This window comes from Excalfactoria chinensis, chromosome 2, assembly GCF_039878825.1.
Source record: "Excalfactoria chinensis isolate bCotChi1 chromosome 2, bCotChi1.hap2, whole genome shotgun sequence".
In the NCBI taxonomy this organism is placed as follows: Eukaryota; Metazoa; Chordata; class Aves; order Galliformes; family Phasianidae; genus Excalfactoria; species Excalfactoria chinensis.
Genome location: NC_092826.1, coordinates 100,808,724 through 100,832,460, shown reverse-complemented (window position 1 = coordinate 100,832,460; position 23,737 = coordinate 100,808,724). Strand labels below are relative to the sequence as shown.

Sequence of the window (23,737 nt, the reverse complement as noted above, 5' to 3'; positions counted from 1 at the left end):
ACAATTCAAAATCATTTTTGAGCTCCAACATTTCTGAAAGAGACTGTATCTTACTTTCAGTTTAAAAGCTGAAGAATCTAACAAATACTGTTTTAATTTTGACTCTAAAAATATACTAACAGACATTTGAAGTAAAATCAGAAAGCATACTTCAATAGCATTACCCTTCCACTAGGTTTCACAAGATTTCACAGATTCCTTGATGAGTTTACTCTATTAACATGAATTATTGCTGGCTTTCAGGCAGTCCTTCCTAAAAATGATAATCTGATGGAACCATGAAAATTCATAGGGAAAAACCTTTGCTGACCTACCAAAAATACATTAAGCATGGCCAACAGGTCGAGGGAGCTGATCTTCCCCCTCAACTCTGCTGTAGTGAAACCACATATGAAGACTTATGTACATTTCTGGGATTCTCAGTTCAAAAAAGACAGGAAACTTCTAGAGAGCTCAACAGAGAATGAGAAGGATGATTAGGGGCATGGAACATCTCCCTTGTGAGGAAAGGCTGAGAGACCTTCTGCTGTTCAGTCTGGAGAAGACTGAGGGGGGATCTTATCAATACTTACAAATATCTACAGGATGGGTGCCAAGAGGATGGAGACAGCCTCTTTTCAGCAGTGCCCAGGAACAGAACAAAAGGCAACGGGCACAAACTGGAACACACAGGAAGTTCCATGTGAACATAAGAAAGAACTTATGTACTTTTAGACTGATGGAGCAATAGAACAAGTTGCCCAGAGAGACTGTGGACTCTCCATGTCTTAAAGCATTCAAAAACCACCCAGATGCTTTCCTGTGCAACCTAGTGTATGGAACCTGCTCTAGCAGGTTAGTTAGACTAGATAATCTCCAGAGGCCCCTTCCAAATTCTATGACTCTGAAATTTATGTGCACAGTAAAATTTGGTGAACAGTATTTTTGCCATATATGACATTCTTTTGTAGGAACTCCTTTTTCAATGCCCTCTCACTTCACAATGTTAAACTAGTTTATTGTAATCTGCCAAAATCTTAACCCAAAGGGAACTGAAATCAGCAGAAGTTCACAATACATGTTGTTGATGACATCTGTATATTTGTGACCATCTGGGAGATCAGACCCAGATCAATCAAGTTGTTGCTGACAGCTGGAAAAAGCTGTCTTGTGGGAACTCTATGCAGCAGTAAGTCTGGCAGAAAATGACATCAATACACAAGCCTTCTGAGGCAAAACTTTAGCTGACTATGACTTACAAGTTGCTCATTTGCCAACATAAAGAAGCAGCTAACCCAATCTGACTACCCCACCGTATGGTACAAATACTCCTGAGACAAAAGCAAAAAAGTTTGCATTTATAAATATACACCATGCATAAGTAACATCTTTGATTACAAACAGCATTGCTGAAACTACTGTTAAAGATGCAGTTTAATACATTACCTTACTAGGTCATGAACATTAATGACCAAGAAGCACAAGAAAAATGCCCTGTGGGCCAGTTTTAAGCCCAAGGGTTTTTATCTTGAACATAGAGCAGCAAGCAAGAGATCCACCTGCAATCACCACCTTGCTTTATTCTTCACCAGAACGAACAAGGATAGCTTATATCTTCCTTGTTCTTGATGCTTCTTTACTTGATCATGTACTCAGTTTGAAAACCTTGAGGTCATTTAATGTCATACAACTGTATTCTCAGAGCCCAATTCCAGAAATAGCTGACAGATCAGACTGACTAGTTTAAATGAAATTATCTACTGTAAGAATGGATTTAAGTAATTTTGAATTACATACTTTACTCAAGTAATGTACATTTCATTTATTCATATAAAGGAAGTATTTCAACATGTACTATTTTCCAGTAATCAATAGTAGTGCTAGACAGTTATATAACTTAGATTCTTTCTAAAGATTTTTCTTCTTTGGGGACACAGGACTTGCCAAAGTGCTAGCTCAGCTACTCCTGTCAGGGTTAGAAAGCACCAAGCACTACCTTTTTCTCCTTTTGAAATGTGTCTCAAAAATACACTTTCACAGCAACACAAAACTTATTTCTACAACTGCATACTCATTTATCAATATCTGGAAACCTTACTTAAGCTTTAAAACTCCCGTGGAAGTAAGTTTTTATTATGTGTATATGTGCATGAGTATTCAAGTGCAAGATATGACTTTATATACACTTTGTGCCAACTCCCCAATCAAACATTTCTGGTATGTATTAAGAAATCTTTGCAATTCTAAAAATGCATAGGAACCGCTCAATTATCAAAGAATCACAGAATCATCAATGTTGAAAAAGACCTACAAGATCATCCAGTCCAGCCATACACCAATCACCAATAGTTCTCTCTTTTTTTTTTTTATTTCATAAAAAAGTCCATACTCATGGAGTCTTGCTTTGGAGGAAAGAGCAGGAAGAGAGGAAAATGCAGAGAACTTAATAGCATTAGCAGCACCACATAACAAATGCAGAGGTCTAACCAAAGGTCTAAAAATAGAGCAAGTGTGAACCCTGTTGGACACACACTGATTTTGCACAACCAATACTTACCACAATGATGTGAATACTATCCAGCATAAGGATGCCTCCACTACATAGTGATATTTCCCATATTGAGACCAGAGAGTACTACACATTTATGTAACTTTTTTTCAATCATGTCCCACCAAGGCTCAATGCCTCACAGAAATATTTTATTCAAAATTCTTCTGTGACACTGTTTGCTCATTCCTTCTCAAATGCATGAGTCATTTCATATTTAAATTTTCTTTGCCTATTTAAATATCTTTGAAGAACTAGAAGTGTGTATGTGTATATATATATATATATATATATATATACATACACACATTTTATTTTTTTTTTAAATAAAGATTTTGATCATATAAAAATTTATTTTCTGGATATTATACTGAAATTCTACTTTCAGAAAATGTTTTTGTTTTTTTTTTCTCTCTCCATTATTTCACTCTTCCATTATATACAAAGCATTTGCCGAGGCCAACAATAAATTAGGCACAATTCCTTCCAATGACAAGCTGCTTTTCTATATAGCTACTATTTGTCCATAGAATTCAGTACAGCCTCAGTAGTGAAAGTTAAGTAGGCCACAAATTTCTCAGATAAAAGAAACAATTAACTACACATATCTAAACACACTGAAGTACACAGATTCCCTTGGAAGTACTGAAATTTTTATGTCAACATATATCAGTTGAGCTTATGGAGTAACAGTAGACAGGGATACAGATATTGCCTTTCAGGTATCTCCTACTCAGTAGTGCAGATGAAATACTTATTACATACAAAAAAAAAAAAACACCTGCACATAAAATTCAAGGAAGCTTTATGATAAGTGAAAAATGTGATCTAGCAAGGAAAATTTCTAGGCTAGCTAAACTCTTCAGCTTATTTCAAAATATTATGACAGAAAAAAAAAAAAAAAAAAAAAAGTAGATTGTCACAGAATAATGATACAGAAATATATCTTTTTCTTGTCTAGCTCTAGAAAAAAGCATTAGAAAAGAAAATCTATGAATCACAATGAAAATGTAATTACCATCTTTGGGCAAACAAATAAGATTTTTCAATTCAGTTAAAGATAGTTTCCTAGCTGACAATAAGTTGATTGAGAATAGTTCTCAGAAGCCCAAACCTGCATATAATTCACTGATATGTGAACTATGTGCCATCAATACATTTCACATTTAACTCCCTACAACAATAGCAATTACCCATCCTCTTCCTTTCTATCTTGTTTAGCATGGATGATTAATGCAGATACATTTGTGTAAGAAATATAATACCTGAGCTTCTGGCGAGAGCTGTTTTTCTCTCTCCTGCAAGGACATTTTACAGTAAGACTGTAATGCCAAGTAGTTTTTCCGTTTCCATTTTCTGTCTAACCTGTCCGCATGCTGTTTACAATAAGCAAAAAAAGGGTCAGCTATATCCTGTGTCAGAGAAAACAAAGGAGAAGGAACAAAAATAAAAGTTAAGACAATGTCAAAAAGGCTCTAAAAAGCACAGATATTATGTCAGCAGATCAAACAGACTTGTTTTTGTTTTGTTTTTTAAAGTATGTACATTTCTAAATCAATTTTGTCATGTTGATATAATTTACAACATATGAGGACTTTCCATCTTTTTCACTGCATAACCCTGACATTTTTAAATGCACTAAGTTAAACAGTTACCTCAGTGCTGCTTCATCTCTGCACTATTTTCTCATCCCAGAAAAAAAAAAAAAAAAAATTCAAATGTATTTTGCATATAGCATTTTTAGCAAACTTCTCACTGCTTCACTGTGTCATCTTTTGCATAAAATCCAGCAAGGGTCTGACAACTGAACAATACGAACATCAATATATTTCATTTCCTCAAATGGTCCTTCAGTGACTTTTGTCTGATCAGCAATCAGACAAATATTTTTTGTTCCCATTTCTACTTCTTAGTTCCATCAGATTTGCACATTATCATGGCTGGGAGTTTATAGCAACATTTAGCATATGAAAACACTGCAAGTAGTTTACAAATATCTGAGCCAAGAGAAGATTTACTCTGAGAAGTACATTTCATTGCCAGCATACTTTCAAAACTGGAGAAACATAATACATACACAGATTAAGAAAAAGTTGAAGCAGTCTTCCTACATTAAATAATAAAAATCTTATAAAATAATTAGTCTATCAAACTTTCCTTCACTTCACCTAAAATGTGCACAATAATAAAGTCTGTTTTAAGACCTTTGTAAGGTTTTCCTTACAAATATTTATTTTGATTTAGATTCTAAGAGGGAGTAACAACTTACTCTAAAAAAATTAGCAGCTCCCTCAAATGAGATTTTTTTGAGGTCTTGATTAAAAATATTTCAGTTACAGAAAATGTGTAAAAAAGAATTTACAATGAAAAGACAAGAAAATACATATGCCTGGACAAAATTCACATAGCTTTTGAAGAATCAGAGTTTCATATAATTTATTAGGAAAAGGAACACTGAGGTAACTGCAGTCTTCCTATTTATCAATCTCACAGATGGGCACAGCTTTGTGATCCTTTTAAAAGTCACCATTAGGTGGTTTGTTCTTTCATACACAAAATCTTTAGTGTTAATCGTGCAGGTACTGCTTATAAGTGTGCCACATTTCATACTTCCTAAGACAATAAGAAGTTACACTAGGAAAATGTGAATATGACAGGCTCAATCAAAAATGATAAAAACCAGAGTGAAATTTGGCAATCGGGATTGCTTTAATTATATGAAAAAGTGGACGACTGGTTAAAAGCATGGATTAAAAATTTATCAGTAAGTTATAAATGTCTGCAATGGATTTCAGTTCCTCAGAGTAATGTTTCTACAAGGAAAGACACACACAATTTGAAGGAAACACTGGAAGACATGCTCAGAAAACAGCAATGCAGTTAAACTTCTTGACACTTCATACAGTCTATGAAACACAGAGAATACTATACTACACTGTAAAGTGTCAATCCAGGTAAAGTTCAATAATTAGATTTAGAATTCGTTTCTCATTTATCTACAGAATATTAAGCTGATTTTCATATAACATCCTCTATTCCTTTTTCCATGTCCTTTCAAAAGATGCTCAGAGTTGGAGAATTTCATGAACAAAGAGCCCTCTCTGGACATTCCTTTTCCTTGGCCTACCACATTACTTTGAAATAGTGAATCAACAGGGCAGCATTACAGGTCTTCTTCATAGGCTTGTCATGCAACACTTTGATTGTATCTTTTCCACAGGTACATCAGAACTACCTCTTCTGCTGCTGCTTCTGAAAGGAGGCCTTCCTTCTGAGCACAGGTCACATGGAAATAAGCTCTGCACATCCCAGCATCACAACTGATGCATACTCCAGTTCTGGCAAAACGAGGATCTTCACAAAAACTGCATTCCTGAATAAAGAAAGGGTAGAAAATGTAAGTATTGCAGGTGGATTATGCTTAATATTTCTTAATTTACTTCTTATATAGAAATATCAAAACAGGTTATGAGTTTACTCCAGTGCCACACAGGAACCACGTGAGTTGCTAAAACATGACAATATTGAAAGCTTCACCAATACTGAACCCAAACAACTGACATTATTTTCAACAAGCAATGGAAAAATGCTTAAACATCCTGAAGAACATATGAGATGAACTTATATCCTCTGGATGACTGAAAGCCATAGATAACTACATAACTTTATTTTGATAAGCTTTGAATAAGGAGCCAGTACGTGACAGTGGAAGAAAAAAAAAAAAAAAAAAAGAAAAAAAACACACAAAAGAAAAGCAGAAATGTAAATGTCAATAAATAAGTTTACAATTCACAGAAACACGGTATTAAGGCTTTGGCTAAATGCATTCTAAACGTAGCTGTTTTGAGCACAGAAAATGGTTATCCACTGATATGGCCTGGAAAAAAATATAAACTTATTTTTCAGGCAGATTAGTTCCTTGGTCTGATTCACCTCAAATTCATACCAAACAGCTGTTCAAGCAAACTAAAGCAATGACTGCCTAAGCAGGAATAAGCGAATGGGAGCAGCACTAGTATCCAGTGCGTAAAGATGACCAAAAATTACACAGCCATGCATTTCTTCATCTCACACACACTGAGTATGAATCAAAGCTGTGTATCACCTACAGAAATTATCTCCATGCAGATAGTGAAACAACAACAGAGAGGAACTGCAAATATAATTCAGTGACAGAAGAATCTCAAGACACTGCATATACTTCCTTAAAAAGGCACTATTTATCTGTGCAACAGTAACACATAACAGAAAAAAAAGTAATTGAATCATAGATTATTATTTTAAACTGATACTCCAGGGGGAAATTTAGCTAAGTAAGCTGTAACTTCCACACTTGATATAGCAAATAGGAGAGTTTACAGCTCTGTGAGAGTAATGAATCCTCACACGCACAGTTCACTTGTCTTACTCACAGTAAGCCTTCCTCTTTTAATGTCAATAGAAAGAAAATGTATGATTCGATATAACAATAAGGCTGCAAGACTTTGCAAGAAAAAAAATAATAATAATAAAGGGGACAAACAAGCTACCAAACATTTCTATGCAATATTAAATACCCCAGTGGACTCATGTTGCTGTGCTAATACAAAGAAGTACCACACAGGATATCCAAAGTGTTTTAAGTGTTATCTTTTAAAGTTTCTATATTTTTAAAAAGTCATTCCATGTCCTTAACTTAGTATTCAACTTGACAAACTGACACCCTTTGAAATTTACAATGTGTAAATTAAGCATTAGAGAATCACAGCTATTTTTCCTTACATTAGCCCAGCAGATAAAGATTCCCTGCAATGTCTCCAGGGCTATAGTAAATTATATAAGCAAATTAGTTTTGGCCTTTGCTCTTAACAGTCATTTTCTGTATGTTTTGTGTATGACCACCTTTGACCAGGACTGAGCATATTTACATGTAAAAAAACTATTTATGTGTAAAAAAGTAAATACTGGAGACAATTTTCTGTTCAGGTTTAGAGTCCCATACTCTTTTGTTGTTTTGGTGCTGGTAGTGGAAGGAGGTTAATATTGCTTTCTAGCAACCCTATGTATTCTAGTTTATGATTACAAAGAACCTAAAGTAGTTCTTACTGAATATACATCTGTATCCTTCTTAATCCCCAAATCCTCCAACTCAATTTCCCTTCCTTCATTTCACATCCCATAAATCCCCTTCTCTCTCCATCCACATTTTGGCAATCTGCCATTAACTGACTTTAAAAGAAGGTAACTGACACCTGTATAAAAAAATAAGGGAAGTGGAGAGTGACAGAAATTATTACACAGAATAGCAATAAGAAAAAAAACAGGTATTAAGAAAAAAAAAAAAGGAAGAGCAAAGTTACAAGAAACATGAACTTTATCACATTTTCCTCCCTAAATCTCACTTCTATAAACACAAAATGAGATTGGAAAAACACGTTATTTCTAAGTAAAAATGTGAAATAAAGCTACTGGTAGTCAGCATATATCTTCAAAACTTACCTTGGCACCATACTTTGAATAATTCATTTCTGTAAGCGTTACTGGCCGCAATTTGTCAATATCTCCAAATGCCACTCCTGGAACATAGAGGGCACAAACAATATGGACCCACCTAAAACAGCAAATAAATTTAGGTTACTGCTATCGGTACTTTGTTCTCACATTATGTTCATCATTTGCAGGTATTTAAGTACCATGTGAATTAAACAGATGCTAGAAAAAGAACATCTAAATAAAAATACACTGGAAGCAGTAGGGGAATTTAAAACCTAATAATGAATAGCAGCAACAGTTTTTGATACAACTGTGATTGCTTGTCTGGATCAACAGCAAGGTTACCATCACATTCTGTTCTGATGGTTCTTAAGTAGTATTTCACATCACCGTTTATGCTGTAGGAGAAGTAAATTAAGATTTTGACATTACCTACAAAGCCTGGGCAGACTAATGGGGAGAAATGGTGGGGGTGAAGTTGGAGGTACAAACTTATACAGGTAGCAACAGATTAAAAGAAACATCCCTGTAACAGTAAAAACTACCTACAAGTTATTAATCTTCATTAATCTTCATTCTAAGGAGCTGGTTAGTAAATCTAATCAAAGCCCTAGTGCCAATCCGTTTGTATTCCACAAGACTCTTTTCACATGCATACTTGAAAGCAGTTTTTATACTATTGTTAATCAAATGGGTTTGAGATGCTAGATGATAAAACCACTACACAACATAAAAAAAAAAAAAAAAGAAACAGAAAAATATATAAACGAAATATAAATTTAGATGCAGTAGCTGCATTACTTTGTCTTCATGGATTTCACTAGAGCCATCTGCACCCACAATAGAACACTACAACTAGCGGAAGAAATAAAAACTAAAGGTGAATTACATCCTTGTCTTTAAATAATGTGGTCCAAAGCAGACAGTAGACTAGCTGTAACAGAACAAGCTGAGATACTCAACTTACTTCTGTACAGACAGGGGAAAGATCATGATGCCACCTTCTGTGGCACAACTTGAGGCAATTTCCTCTAGCCCTACCTAGTTACATGGGAGAAGAGGCTGAACCCCACCTTGCCACAAACTCCTTTCAGGTAGTTGTAAAAAGTAATAAGGTCTTAACAGAGGCTTTAAAACATTCTCAGTTCCCTCAGCCACTCCCTGTAAGACTTGTACTCCAGACCCTTCACAGCTCTGTTGCCCTACTCTGGGCTCACTCCAACACCCCCAGGTCCACCTCTTCCACACAGTCTTGCAACCACTCTCCCCCAAGCCTGTAGCATTGCCTGGTGCTGTTGTGGCTAAGGCACAGGAGCCAACACTTAGTCTTGTTGAAGATCATCCCACTGACCTCAGCTCAACTATCCAGCATGCCTTTGGAACCCCAGGCAGATCAACGCTGCCAACTTGGTGTTATCTGCAAACTCTTACCCCTTGTCCAAGTCATCATAAAAGATATTAAACAGGACAGGTCCCAGTACCGGCCCCCGGAGAACACCACTTGTGACCAATCTCCAGTCAGACTTTATCCCACACAACAGCATTTCTGGGCTCAGTCCTCCAGCCATTTCTTTATCCAGCAGAGTGTACCCATCCAAAACAAAGGCTGTCAGCTTTCCCAGAATACTGTGAGAGACAGCATCAAAGACTTTACTGAAGTCTAGGTAGAGACTACATCCGTGGTCTTCCCCTCATCCACCAGGGGCATCACTCAATTGTAAAATGCAAATAGGTTAGTTGAGCAGGACCTGCCTTTCACGAACCCATGCTGGTCAGACTTGACCCCTCCCACTGTCCTGCACACACCAAGTGATCTCACTAAAGACAGTCTGTTCCATCACCTTCCCTGGCGCTGACATCAGGCTGACAGACCTGTAGTTCTCTAGACCCTCCTTATGACACTTCCTGTAGATGGGAGTCACAATGGCAAGCCTCCAATACTCTGGGACCTCTCCAGTTGACCAGAACCACTGATAAATGGTGAAAAGTGGCTTATCAATCACCTCTGCCAGCTCCCTCAACACCTGCGAGTGGATCCCATCTGGAAAGCACCTGGTACCATCTGGCAGTCAAAAGGACCAGCCACATCTTTGTGTACATCAGGCCCAAGTAAGCCAGCCAGTAAAGAGATTGTACCAGTCTGCTCTGAGCAGCCACAGCTTGAGTACTGTGTTCACGTTTGGGTGCCACAAGGACATAAATTAGAGAGTATCCAAATAAGAGATACAAAGATGGTGAAGGGTGTACAGGGAAAGACCCATGAAGAGCAGCTGAGGTGACTCGGTTTGTTCACCCTAGAGCAGACTGACAGGAAACCTCACAGCACCCTACAGCTTCTACACAAGGAGAGCAGAGGTACAGGTACTGGCCTCTTCTCTCTAGAGACAGGACCCAAAAAATAGCATGGAGCTGCATCAGGGAAGCATCAGCTTGGGTATTAGGATGGTTGGGCCCTGGAAACAGGCTGCCCAGAGCAGTGGTCATGGCCCCAAGCCTACTGCAGTTCAAGAAGTATAGACTACAATGCTTACTCTGCCCTTACTTATCCAGAACTGGATATAGCTTGGCCCAAACCACTACAGTAATTTGATATACCTCACAAAAAGGGTGCACATGCACGATTTTATATTTAAATAAATATTACTAAAAGAAATATCATTATGAATACACAACCTATTCTCTTCACAAAGAAATCAAGATGCTACTTTTTAATTTTGCCCCACAAAAAATGCCACATGCAGAATAAGTTCTGTAACCTTGAAATACAGAGATTGCTCAGATGATAATAAATGTCTTGTATATTCTGTGAGGCGTCTTTCTACACACTTTCACTGATTTAAGATTATTTCAATTAATTTGTATAAAAGGAAGTCGCACATACAATTATTATTCTTAAAAAAACAAACAAGGCTCTGGTTAAGACATTAAGTTTAAGATACTGGTTGCCTTAAAACTTACCCTCCAAAGTTCAATATAAAGATACACATCTTCTACAAGCATCTGCTTCTCAATTTAATTTGCACAGTTTTTTCATGCTCCAGTGGTGTAAGCAGTAGGAGTTTATCTATGGTAAACCCAGCAGCTGGCTGCTTACTTCATACTGACCTTCTCGAAATGTTTTAGTACATGTTACCCAAGTATTACAGTACTACAGATGTAAACTGCCATTTTAGTGTGATTGGCACACAAGTGCCTCATTTCTTTAGGCACCTTTGTGTGAACTCAGACCTGAACCATTACTAAAAAACATAAAGAAATCAGTCAAGTTCCCAGCTGAAGTGATTTCAGCTGCTTTTAATACCAGTTCTAAATATTTTCCTGCTCATTTGTTTAGCTGCACATGTTTTTAGAAGACTGTAATTAAGACAAATTGGGTAATCAAAGAAGAATAATCTTCCTTGTTACTTCACCATCCATTTTGCTTGGAGCAATGATGACAGATGTTGATTAGGGAAGAAAAACTCTACACCATAACAAGGACAGAATTCATATTCTTGGTTAATAGCATTTTGAGAAATAAAATTTCATAAATTCACATTTATGCTCATGAAACTGAGAAGTTAATGTGAAAAGGCTTCTGTTGAGAAATTAAGCACCTAATTATTCTAATGATTCATGTAGGAAGAAAAAATTATTCTAACTTGATTACGAAGGGAAACTGAATAGGTTTGGTTGCACTTTACTGCAATTTCCATCCACTGATGCATATAAAGAAACATAGCAGTGGACATAGCATACATCCATAGCTTGCACTGTCTCATTCCCTAAAGATTTCAGATTTATTAATAAGCAATAGAAGAAAGAAAACAGTATTATGTACATTGGCTAGTGTTGTTTTTTTCTATTACATGAACCTACCCGCATGGGAGAGTAAACCTCTACTTAATCATGACAACTGTATCATGTTGTCCAAACACACAATAATACAATAGCAGGGATAACAAATTGACATGTTACTGTCCACAGTCAACCAAGTAGGCATGTGCTTTTGAACAAAGCATAACAGATAAAACGCTTCTACGTCAATCGAAAACATGCTGCCATTTTATAAGAAATTTCAAGCAATGTAGTGTAATTTATCATCATCACAGTATCATAGTATCGTGCGAGTTGGAAGGGACCTTAGAGATCATCGAGTCCAACTCCCGGGATTCGAGCCCTCTAGTGTAGCAGAGCGGCAGTTTTACCCCTTGCGCCACAAGGGGGATTCGAACCCAGGCCCTCTGGTGTTGCAAGCGGCAGTTCTAACACCGTGCGCCACCGGTGATTACAATCATGAGAAATTACATAGATAGCACTTAAACTACATTAAAAAAATGCAGAAGACTGAAACATACGCTGCCAGATGACACTAATTATAGTACTACCTAATTGTCAGACAGTTGATTTTAGTCTCTAGTAACTGGATTAGCAACATTATTAAAGAACAGAGAAGTAAAATTTGATTAAATGTTGTAACAGTTATGCTAGAGCTGCTCCAAAAGTAATACCTTCTATTTGATTATGTTGGTCCACAATGTCAATGCCCTATGCTGGCAGTAGGGCAGTAGAACCTGATCCTTCTAGTGACTACTTTGTTACATTTTATGTTGTGCAAGAGATGGCAGTAGAGGGTCAGTCTGACATGCATTGGAGGCTAAGACGCATCACTGAATTTCTCCATGCAGAAGAAACAGCACCTATTATACATCAACGCCTGCTTAACGTTTGTGGACCATACAGTGGATACTAGCACAGTGAGGTGGTGGGTGGTGTTTCAGCACTGGTGCCAGTGGGCCTCCTCCACTCATGCAGATTTTTACAAGTACAGTGTGCAGACTGGTCTTCATTGCTGGACGAAATGAATATATATATGTTTAGTATATATATATATATAGTATATATATATATGTTTAGTATAGACACCACCTCTATCTATACATATACACATATATGTATATATGTGTATATATATGTATATATATGTGTGTGTGTGTATATATATGTGTGTGTATATATATATGTATATGTATATATATATATATATACACACACATACCGTTTTGCAGCCGAGAATTTTCTCTACAGTGTTACTGTGTTCTTTGTATCTGTTGTAATTTCCTTGAAAATCAATAGGAGACATTAGTTCTGGAGCAACCTACATACAAGAAAGTTGGACTAATCAAAAATTGAGGACTGGAGCCCCAGAAATAATTTAAAACTAGCAAAACTTCAAATACATTGTCAAAATTATTCACTGCAAATCTTGATTCATTTATACAAACTTCCCCCACTAACAATACATTATTTTCTTGTACTTTTAGTGCTCCCCCTCGTAAGATACATATAGAATACATGGATTGAGGAAAATATTTAACAAGTATATCTGTAAAACACAGCTACAAATTCAGAAGCTGAGCTCAGTGTATATCCAATGCAGGAAGGTAGTTACTCTCCAAAGACGTCAAACAAAGCTTTCCAAAATATCATCCAGAGCTCTGCAATATCTGTTGCTCACACATAATCAACCATCATGCTCAAATTCAGGTTAAGACAAAATTTTCCCCAACTGGTGTAAAGAATATTAGGGGTGCAAAAAAAAGATTGGGTGACTGCCTATCCAGTTAGAACCCAACTCAAAAATAAGCTGAGGAAAAAGGATATTAACAGCTTAATTTATGACCCCATTGTCTACAGGAACAGACTAGGGCAAAATCCCATCTTTTCAATTTAAGCCGATATCCAATTTAAAATGACACTTTTCAGCCTTACCTGCCTGCATCTGTCTCCTTGAAGATCCCATCTTGGTTAGGACACAGTTCACAACTAGGTGTGACACCACATTTGCATGCATCACAAAACCAGGGTTCAGTCGAATTTTCTGAAGCTGAGCTCATGATAGAATCACTCTCTCCATCAACACCATAGCAACCTTCACACATAAAAAACAGAAGACAATATAAGGAAAGACAAGTAGGCATACAGTTCTTAGGAAATATACACACTCAGCTTCCAATATTTTTGCAAGAGTCGTTTTTAGAACAAAACTTCAATTTTTACACAGGCTCTAATTCTGAAATGTGATATATTATCTGCGAATGTCTTAGATTGCAATCAAAAAATGAAAGGAAAAGGTTTACGCTACTTCATTTTTTTAGCCTATTCATTATGAAGTAAAAAAACAGACTTAACTCACAAAGATTAAGCAAGAAACAAAGCATTTTTTCAATTAAATACAACATATTTCAAGTTAAATATAACATCTAAGGAAAAAATTAAGAAATTCTATAAAATACTGAAACATGCTTTTTCTTTGCGTCTTTAAACATTAATTATCCTGTAAGATCTTTTACACATTTTCTTCTACTGTGGCAGTTCTAGAGCTTCTGCTGATCTACGTCTTCGTGTGCAGCCTGCAAAGTCAACTTTCAGTTGAATTAACAGTCTTACCAAATTCTAACATGATTTCTTAAATTCTGAAGTACTAGCAGCATGATATGGATCACTGGTCAGGTTCAAGGTGTGAGAGTATGTCCCGGGTTCAAGACATTCCTATCTTTCTCCCTCTGTCTACCTTGAACTTTTAATTTTAAAACAACTTGATCATGCCAGCAGTATGCAGTCAACAAATATCTATCCCATATTTCCACTTCACATTCAGTATCCAATTCAGCAAGAGAACACGCACATAAGAAGAACAAAATGTATTCTTATAACCGCTGAATCGTAAGTCTAAAAGACCTTTTGTTACTTCAAAATCAAAGTATTATTTGACGAGCATAGCTTGACATTTGACAGACACTTTGTTTAATTTATTTTTTTAATATATATTTATCAATCATTATTATCATTTTTAGCTGGTTTTAAGTTATGACTAAATTCATTGTGTCTCAATTCTTTTTTTGGTATACTTAGTGTATTTTCATGTTTTTTAAGGTGTCACTGCATGCTTAATCACCATAAGCTTAGGAAAATTGTTCTTCAGAATTATTCAGAAGCTTGTTACTTCAATTTTGGACAAGAGAGGTATTAATACTGCTGTAAATGACAAAGAAAAGGAACCTCATAAAGCTTATCACCAAATAACCTATACTTCTGTATATGCCACAGTAACAAACCAATTCAAATTTCCTTAGTGGTGGCTTCAAGGAGCACAGCAGATAACCATTTCTTTTTAAGTCGCAATGCCACAATGTAGAATAGCTGCCAGCAAAACTCCTTTTAAACAATTACATTAATGTACAAATGCATAGCCCACTGTTATCATACAGCTGATGAAAAATTTAGACTTTTTAAGAGAAGTACATAAGTCTTAACAAAAACAAAAACAAAGCATTTATTTAAATACATTAAAAATTACATAAAATTACAGGAGGAGAAATACTGTCATCAGTCAATACAGCAAAATAAGATTAATTTCTTCCTAACACTGACTCTTCTACAATCAAGTGTAATTAGATTTGCTTTTCTAAACAAAGCATCATCAGTCTACTAAAATTACAACAGTGTCATATCTTCACTCTGAAGGATTTGCCTAGCTACCCTTATCATTCATTTATAGCTAATATTTTCCTCCTTTTCCCAGAAAACTTCTACATGTATTAGCTGTAATTATTTCCACTCTTATCATGTATGTTGATGTCAAAATTGCTTTTCCTGTAACACTGCAAATCTGGGTCATTTCCTCATGCGAATTTATAACTCAAGTATTTTTTCCTAATTCATTCAACTGTCTTAGTGACAGCTTTAAAGACTTCAAGATCTCTAATAGACAAGGAGGCATGTACTCTTTTCCCCGTCATTTGTCATAACCTCAATATCATACAGATACAAGCAGCAAAAGGGATGGTCATTAGCCAGAGAAAATACACTGGATATGTGGCAAGGGCTGACGTCCTTGTTTCAGCGAGGCAAGAGTTAGTTTTCTCCCCAGTATCTGGCATAGTGCTATGTTTTGGATGTAGGATAAGAACAACGTTGATATTACATCAATGTTTCAGTTGTTACAGAGCAGTGCTTACACACAGCCAAGGACCACTCATGCTGTCCTACCAGGAAGAAGATGGGGGTGCACAAGGTGTTTGGAGTGGACAGACCCAGTACTGCTGAGACTGACCACAGAGATAAAGAGACTGTCCTATACCATATAACATCATGCTCAGCAATAAAACTAGGGGAGGGGATGGCCAGGGTGAGCTGCTGCTGCTGCTTGGGGGCGGGCTGGGCATCCATCAGTTGGTTGCAAGCAACTGCACTGTGCATCACTCTTTTTATATCTTCTTTTATCAGTATTATTTTCACTTTCATTTCTGTCCTACTAAACAATCACAACTCAAATGTTTTACCTTTTTATTAATTTATTTTCTAATTCTCTCAATCATTCCTTCAGGAAAGAGAGGTAGAGTAAGCAAACAGCTGTGTGGTCCTAAGCTGCCTGATTTAAACCACAACAAGCAATAAACACACCAAAACAATCTGGGCCACAAGAGCTGGAGGAAAGGAAATCCAGCTGGTAAGAATGCCCGTAGGCTAGTAAATAAAGCTAGGGATGCAAAAATACTATATAAAACAGCAATTATGTTGATATAATATTTAACAATATTTGACACAGGAAGAGCTGTAACAATTATATTTTATTTTTTAAAAAGAAACAACGAAAATCCCCTCCATTGTACTTCAATTAACATATGAAAACAAAAGCACAAAACCCTATTGTAGAAATGTATGGTTGGGCTAAAACTCTCAATTTAAGCCCAAGAGCTGCAAACCATCAAAGTGAAGAAAGCAGTTGAGTAGCATCAAAATTTAGAACAAAACATTTCTCAAAGTTTCTATATGTACTGCGCTCATATTTTCCTCTTGCTATCATTAGTTGCAATAGTAACTGTGAAGTGAAAGCCTAAATTGATCAGGTTAATATTACTTTTTCAAAACTGATAATGTTATGTAAACACACACAAACTGTGTACCATTTACCAAGAACATACAAACAAGCAAATATACTAAAGAGGATTCATCAATTAACGCTCATGTAAAAGATGGATTTGCAGTCCTAAACTATACCACACTTTTAATGGCTGCCGATTAATTTTAAATAACAGTTTAACAACCATCCAAAAAGACACGCGTCATTTTTTAAGTTGAAAAGTAAAAGAAGTGTTTTTACTGTGGAGCTATAACAGTTTGTGCATTGAAATAGACAGTACAGATAGCATGTGCCTTCCTCTGCAGTGCCTGAAAAAAAACTTGTCTTTTTAACCAAGATTTTCTGCACTACTTTTATGTCTCTTTAAAATGCATGGGCACACAGATACGAAACAGCTCCTGGACAATCTTTCCAATCTTTTTTTAAACAATAAGCACAACAAGGTTGCTCTAGCTGACCCTCTTGTACTAATTGTTGGGAATTGTGGTTTTTCAAACCAAAAGCAATGTAACAGCTCACTACCGCGTTATGTCACAAGCAACATTAAGAGGTAATATTCCAGGTTTTGTCAAGGCAGCACAGTTCTTTTGGTGGTGTGAAGGCCTTAGGATTGAAAGAATAATGAGAAAAAGATAATTCTTATAATGGAAATGGTAGGTTTCAGTTATTGGAGTTATTGCACCAGGGATCTAGTCAGCATTAAGTGCACCATCCACCCCTTTCACCTGAAACTATGCCATTAAAAAACCCAACACTAACATTTTAAACACTTAGCTGAAAATGCATGTTGTTTTTTCCTTAATGTTCACAGAATTCTGAATTTTGGATCTTTGGACTATTAGAGCCTCTTCCCAAATGGTGCTCAGGAAGTGCCCACATTTATGTATTACTTATTATTCTGTAGCTCTATGTCTGCTACTCCCTTGAATGCTTCTTGCACCAAGCAATAAAACTATATGAGAATAAATCTCATGAATTTAAATATATGAAAGTCAAGAAGTTGAAATTCTCTTAATATTTACTCTTCCACAAACTGCATCTACATATTATTGACTGCAGTTATCTACTGAATGTAATTTCATACAGAAAGCTAACTTTATTTCCTGAATTTAAGTCCACCGTATACTGCCATTAGCTTATTTTTATGCATTATCATTAAAATGAAATTACAAACACTTTAAAGTGCTAGCATTAGAACAAGTGTTCTGAAATGTATGCCACTGAGGGAAAAGAGAAGAGAGAACTAATTGTCTCCAAGGATAATATTTTGCTAGTCAAACTGAATGTCTGCATATGCTAACAACAGCCACATATATTTCAAACCCTGATCTAATTATAAAGCTCATGAAAGCATGAACTTAGGCAAACTGTAGGTTTTTAAAAATAAATGCTGTGAGATAACAATATTTGAAGTATGTTACATTTGATACTTAACGGGATCAGGAGTTTAGAATAAAGACATTAACCACGCACAATAAATCTAGAAGACTAGTTTTATTTAGTTAAGGGAGAGTACTAGAGTACATAATACGACAAAAATGAATGTTTACATCAGACACAAGCAGACCAAGGTAAGCATCAAAATAAAAGCACATGGAGACTACACTACTGCTTTTAGCAAGTTAAAGTTTTATTTCGCACCATATTCAGCACAGGAAAGTTAAAACAAACAGAGGGGATGGAAAAGTAACAGCTAGAAAAAAGTGGAGCTCCTCTTCCTTATTTAATTCCCAGCAAATAACACAAGGGCAATAGCTGGCAAGCATACTACCTACAGTTATGTCATATCCTATGATATGCACCAGACATCCTCTTCAGACACACTGCAATCAATATGTCAAGACAACTGACATCGCAGTTGGGGGCGTCCTGCTATTACAAGATCTTACCACAAAAGCATTTATCCAAAGTGACAGATTACCGCCTGAAGATGATTTTTTTTCTTTTTTTGTAAAAAAGAAATGAGAATTATTTGTATGCAGAAGTAAACACACAAACAACTGTACAGCTACAGATTCACAACTTTTTTTTTTTTTTCCTAGCAATATAAGCTTCTATTCTTTTCCCCCCTTAAGAATAAAGGATTGATATGTGAAATGAGAACAAATATAGTTGATGAATGTGATAACTTACAGACTGACTGAAATCTTAGACATGAAAATGTTAAGTATAAGACTCGATATTAGTATATACATGTATGCTGCTTGCATAGGTTACGGGCAGTTACCGACCCCTGAAATGCTCTTCAAAGGTTACAGAGTTTTTGCCTGGTATCTATACCAGAAAGGCAGTTTTAGGATAAGTCATGCAGGCCACATATGTGATACAAACACAAAAAGGGTTGCCCTGAAAGGAAATTTCTAGCAATCTCAACATTTGTCAGTAAGGCAAACAAAGAGCTCATTGAGCACCCACAATTTTATGTCCAAACTAGAATCTTCCTATGCATCTTGGCCAAATAAAAATGTTTCTCAAGAGCTCTGACAAAGTTTCTCCCAGATGAGTTATCACTCCTTCTTCCTATGGAATACATCATGCAATTAACACAAGAGAGGAAATCAAAAGGAACGCAAATCATTACTGAGCAGGCAAATACTGTACTGCGTGGTACTTGTACCAAATGCTCAGGTGCACATGTAATGAGTAGTATGCACAGAGGCAAGCTAGCTGTGATAGAAAAGCCAAATTACATGGAGCAAAAGTAAAGGGAGATCTGGACTGTGATAGCAGTTCAGGAGTTACAGTACATCTCAGCACTGAGCAGGAGGCATCTGAAAAAGAGGGTGGAATTCTACCCACTGTTTGCTTAATTGGCATTAAGCAAATGAGTGCATGAAAAATATTGCTTTGAGACCATTTTTAGTGTGTGAAAACAGAAGTGGAGCAGCAGATAAGGAAAAGCATTTCCTACATGAAAAGTCATGCACCAATGAACAACTCCAACCAATTTTACAAGGGCATAAATTACAAAGATTACATAAATATCATTCATGCCTTTAAAGAATGAAGGTCTGCCCTCTTTTAACTTCAACTTAACTTCTTTTAACTTTAACTTAAGCTGATCTATCCTACTTAAAAATAGTACATGATAGCAGAAATAAAGAAGTTTTAAGAAGAAAACTAAGATGTCAAGAATATAGAATTTAAATTTCAACAAAATATGTATGCCTATCTATATTTCTATCTACTTTATCTTCCATCCTCAAGAGAAAGAGCAAAAACATAATACACTCTCATCTTTCTTGTAAAGGCCCCTATAATTCCACATGCTCATCTTATGATCACCTAGGAAGGGCTCCTTTAAAAAATAAATAAATTTAAAAAATAAGTGAAAACTTGACTATAGAAACCTGTTTTCCTCATCTTCTGAGATCACCTTTTAACTTAACAATATATCAATAAATCACACAAAATTGTAACCAAGTTAACACTCCAGAACTCTACTCACAGAAAATGTCGGATTATTTCTCTTGAATCCTCTCCCAATACATTGCAGGAAAGACCTGCTACACTTAATATAAACATCTACTAGATTTCAAAGTAATTAGCAAATCAGCAATTTAAGTATATTAACTTCAAAATTACCATTAAAAATTATGAGGCCAAGGCTAGCTGTTAAGTGCCACGTTCAATTCTTTTCTCATCTCTCTGCCTTGTTAGTACAGCAAAAATACATGCAAAAGTCCCTTTCTCCTGTGAACTCTCTTATTCTCTTTTCTATCCCATCATGCAAGCAAATTTGCATACTGAAATAGACAAAATTTCATCTGATATTAAGTCCTAAAGTCTTGAGAATACAATCTGTAGTCAGGAACATCTGCAAAATGTCATCAATTCCACAGGTATATGCAGACCATGACCTATCCTGTACTTGCTTGTATTAGCTTTCCTAAAATAGATGAATGCAATACTACAAAGAATCTACAAAAAATTACTCACCAGAGTTCAAAGGCTTAATTTTTTTCTGAAGCAAGTAAAAATGTTAATAAAAGTAAAGCTTATGCTTTCCTCATGCATTAACAATGAAGGAATTGTATTACCTTCATGCACTGTTATTCCACAGTTGTCACACTGGATTATTTCATCAGCATCTTCACTGTTATCTCCAAGACAAACGCAACAAATCAAAATATGGTCCATTTTCTGGGAACTCCAATTTTGGGACTTCTCAAGGATCAAGGAGTCCTAATATCAAAAAGTGAATACACATGAATTATGACGGGAGCTTCAATTTTATTTAAAAGATCTGCTATGCGTTCAAATTTTGTGGAAAAAAACGTCAACAAATAAAGCCTTATATATGTCTTTGTTGTCAAAACATTCAAACTCTTCATTCATAAAATTAAAAGCTGGGATGGATACAATCTGATCTTGTTAAATTTGTAGTTCTGTTAATACTGAAATCATATGTTTGACTATAAAAAGGGACACACACAGAGAGACATCAAAAAAGTAAAAGAGGACCACCAAAAAAAGTGACCTTCAATATCCTAATATTCAAAAAGGAAGATTCCCTTTGTTGGAAACAAACAAACAAGAACAGATAAAAAGAACAGGATACTTCTTGTATTTTTGCATTAAAACCTAAAAATAAAGATCTAACAAAAGCCTGCCAAGACTTCACATAAATAAAATATAACAATTTATTGACTCAATTGTTTTATTTTGTTACATGCAAATGGATTTGCCTCTATGCAAAATTCAATGACATTAAAAGAACTTATTTTCTTCTTATAGGATATTCACAGTAAGTCAAATGCTCCTTTTAGCAACCTTCAATGTGCATTAAAAAATCTCAAACAATTCCCTTTTAAAAAGGAATTTCTTTAAGGAAACAAAGCAGCATCTCACAAACCAAAAAAAAGTTGCAAATTTCCATTTTTTTCCCATAAGCACCATCTCAGCTACTTATTATTGTGTGTGTGGTATACCAACTGTCTCTTACACAAAAGTCTCATGGCTTATATAAACTTTCTTCTTTCCTATACTAAAAATAAACAGAGTTTGGACTGCTTTCACTGGTGATATGAAGGCTTACAGGGACTAGACACACTGCTGAAAGAAGAAAAAAAAAAAAAAAAAAAGTAAGACTTTTAAAGCAGAGGCTGATAGTTCAGGGCTAAATGGCATCCATTCAACACACTAGAGGTGTGAGAATATTACAAGAGTGCTGCAGTGTATCAAATAAGGGAAAAAAATTAAGGTGGAAAGTTTCCTTTCAAACTCCTTTTTCTACTCCATTCCCCCCATTCATAAATTAAAAAACACAACAGTACCAATACAGCACTTTCATATCTAAAGCAGATAAAGATTATGAATGTTAAGTGAAGCAAATAGTCTTTCTCAAAGATCTTAAATTCTTTCACCAATCTATGCAATTATTATTCTACGGTAGTCTGTCAATCCTATACAGTATGTCTCTGCTCTCCTCAAAAGTTTTCAATGAATCACTGATAAAGCCTTTTAGTACTTCAGGTTTATCCAGTGCAGGTACTTAGAGGGTAGGAGAGATATCTTCGCTTTTTCTAGCTAATATCAATTGGCTTATTCCAAATAGAACTGCCTTGTTATAAAGTTATTGACGTAGGAATGTGCAAAGATACTTCTGGTTTTGAAATTATCCCATTTATTTTTGCTAAAGGAAAAAAAAGATGGCCTATAAAATACAAACCAAGAAACTTCACCTCATCTAGAGGTAAAAAAATAAATAAATGAAAATGAAAGACAACTTAATTGTTCATAAGATCATGCTCTTCCCCTAAAGAGAACAGTCTCACTAAGCATTTCTTCCATCTTCCTTTTCCTTTACTTTGAGTCAAGCAAGAAACTTGCACATATTTGTCAAAAATACTGCATCCCACCATTATTTACAATAGACACACAGTTCAGATAGGGAAACAGTAGTAGATACTTCATAACTTTGGCAGATTAACTGTTCGGTAGCACCTGCTTGTTGGAAGCATCTCACATGCCTACAGAAACCAGCTTCTTCTGACTATATACTTTCAACTTAAACTGTTACTTCATTGGCTTCATTAACATAAGCTTAAAATAAATTTGCAATCTCTACTGTCACAGATGTCCAAAGCCTGGTAACTAAAAAAACAAACAAAACAAACAAACAAACAAAAAAACACACAAGAAAAACCATCACAGTAAATATACAGAACTGCATTGTAAAAAAAAATACATATGCAAACATGAACAAAACAAAAAAAGTGTTGGAAGGTCATCAGATTTGAATCTAAGAGTTATGATTCACAGCCATATTGTTTTACATTACATGAAGAAAATCAAGTGGTCAAACGCAGACCAGAACAAGTTTGTTCTCCTTGCAGACAGGGAGGCAGACCTGTAGAAAAAGACAGGAACTGCTGCCACCTTCCAAACAACTCTCCTTCCATACCCAATGGAAGGACTTTATTCAAGCTATATGCCTCCCTATTTACAAACTAAATGAGATCTTAAAAAACAGTAATTATCACAATCACTAGGAATAGGAGAATCCCACGAAGTGGTAGCAATTTATAAAAACACAAAAGTATCATTTCTCTAATGACATTTGATCAAAATAAAGCTATGTTTGTCTGCCTCTGCTCCATACAGTATTGAAGTACATACCATTTCATTACAGCGCAGCGCATGCCTCAAAATATTTTAAGTGTAGCAAAATGAAATAAAAACTGCACACCAATCAAAAAAAAAGGAACTGGGCAGCAAGGAATTGAAGAATACAGACTAAGGACACTACTGCAATGTTCAGAGTTAACTACCTGAACATTATTTCATGCAGTAATTATGCCTTAAGACATCTGTTTTTCTAAGAACTTGGC

General features: G+C 35.6%; 1 protein-coding gene across 7 annotated transcripts in view; it reads right to left on the bottom strand.

The window, feature by feature from the left end:
- PHF14 (PHD finger protein 14) overlaps positions 1 to 23,737 on the bottom strand; it is a 189,725-nt gene that overhangs the window by 154,223 nt on the left and 11,765 nt on the right. For all 7 annotated transcript variants that reach the window (XM_072329004.1, XM_072329003.1, XM_072328999.1 and 4 more), the window contains exons 4-8: positions 20,945 to 21,089; positions 13,751 to 13,910; positions 8,006 to 8,117; positions 5,763 to 5,900; positions 3,793 to 3,939 (exon numbers count right to left, since the gene is read on the bottom strand). In XM_072329004.1, the coding sequence (XP_072185105.1) occupies positions 3,793 to 3,939; positions 5,763 to 5,900; positions 8,006 to 8,117; positions 13,751 to 13,910; positions 20,945 to 21,089 (702 nt within the window). The remainder of the gene's footprint in view (positions 1 to 3,792; positions 3,940 to 5,762; positions 5,901 to 8,005; positions 8,118 to 13,750; positions 13,911 to 20,944; positions 21,090 to 23,737) is intronic.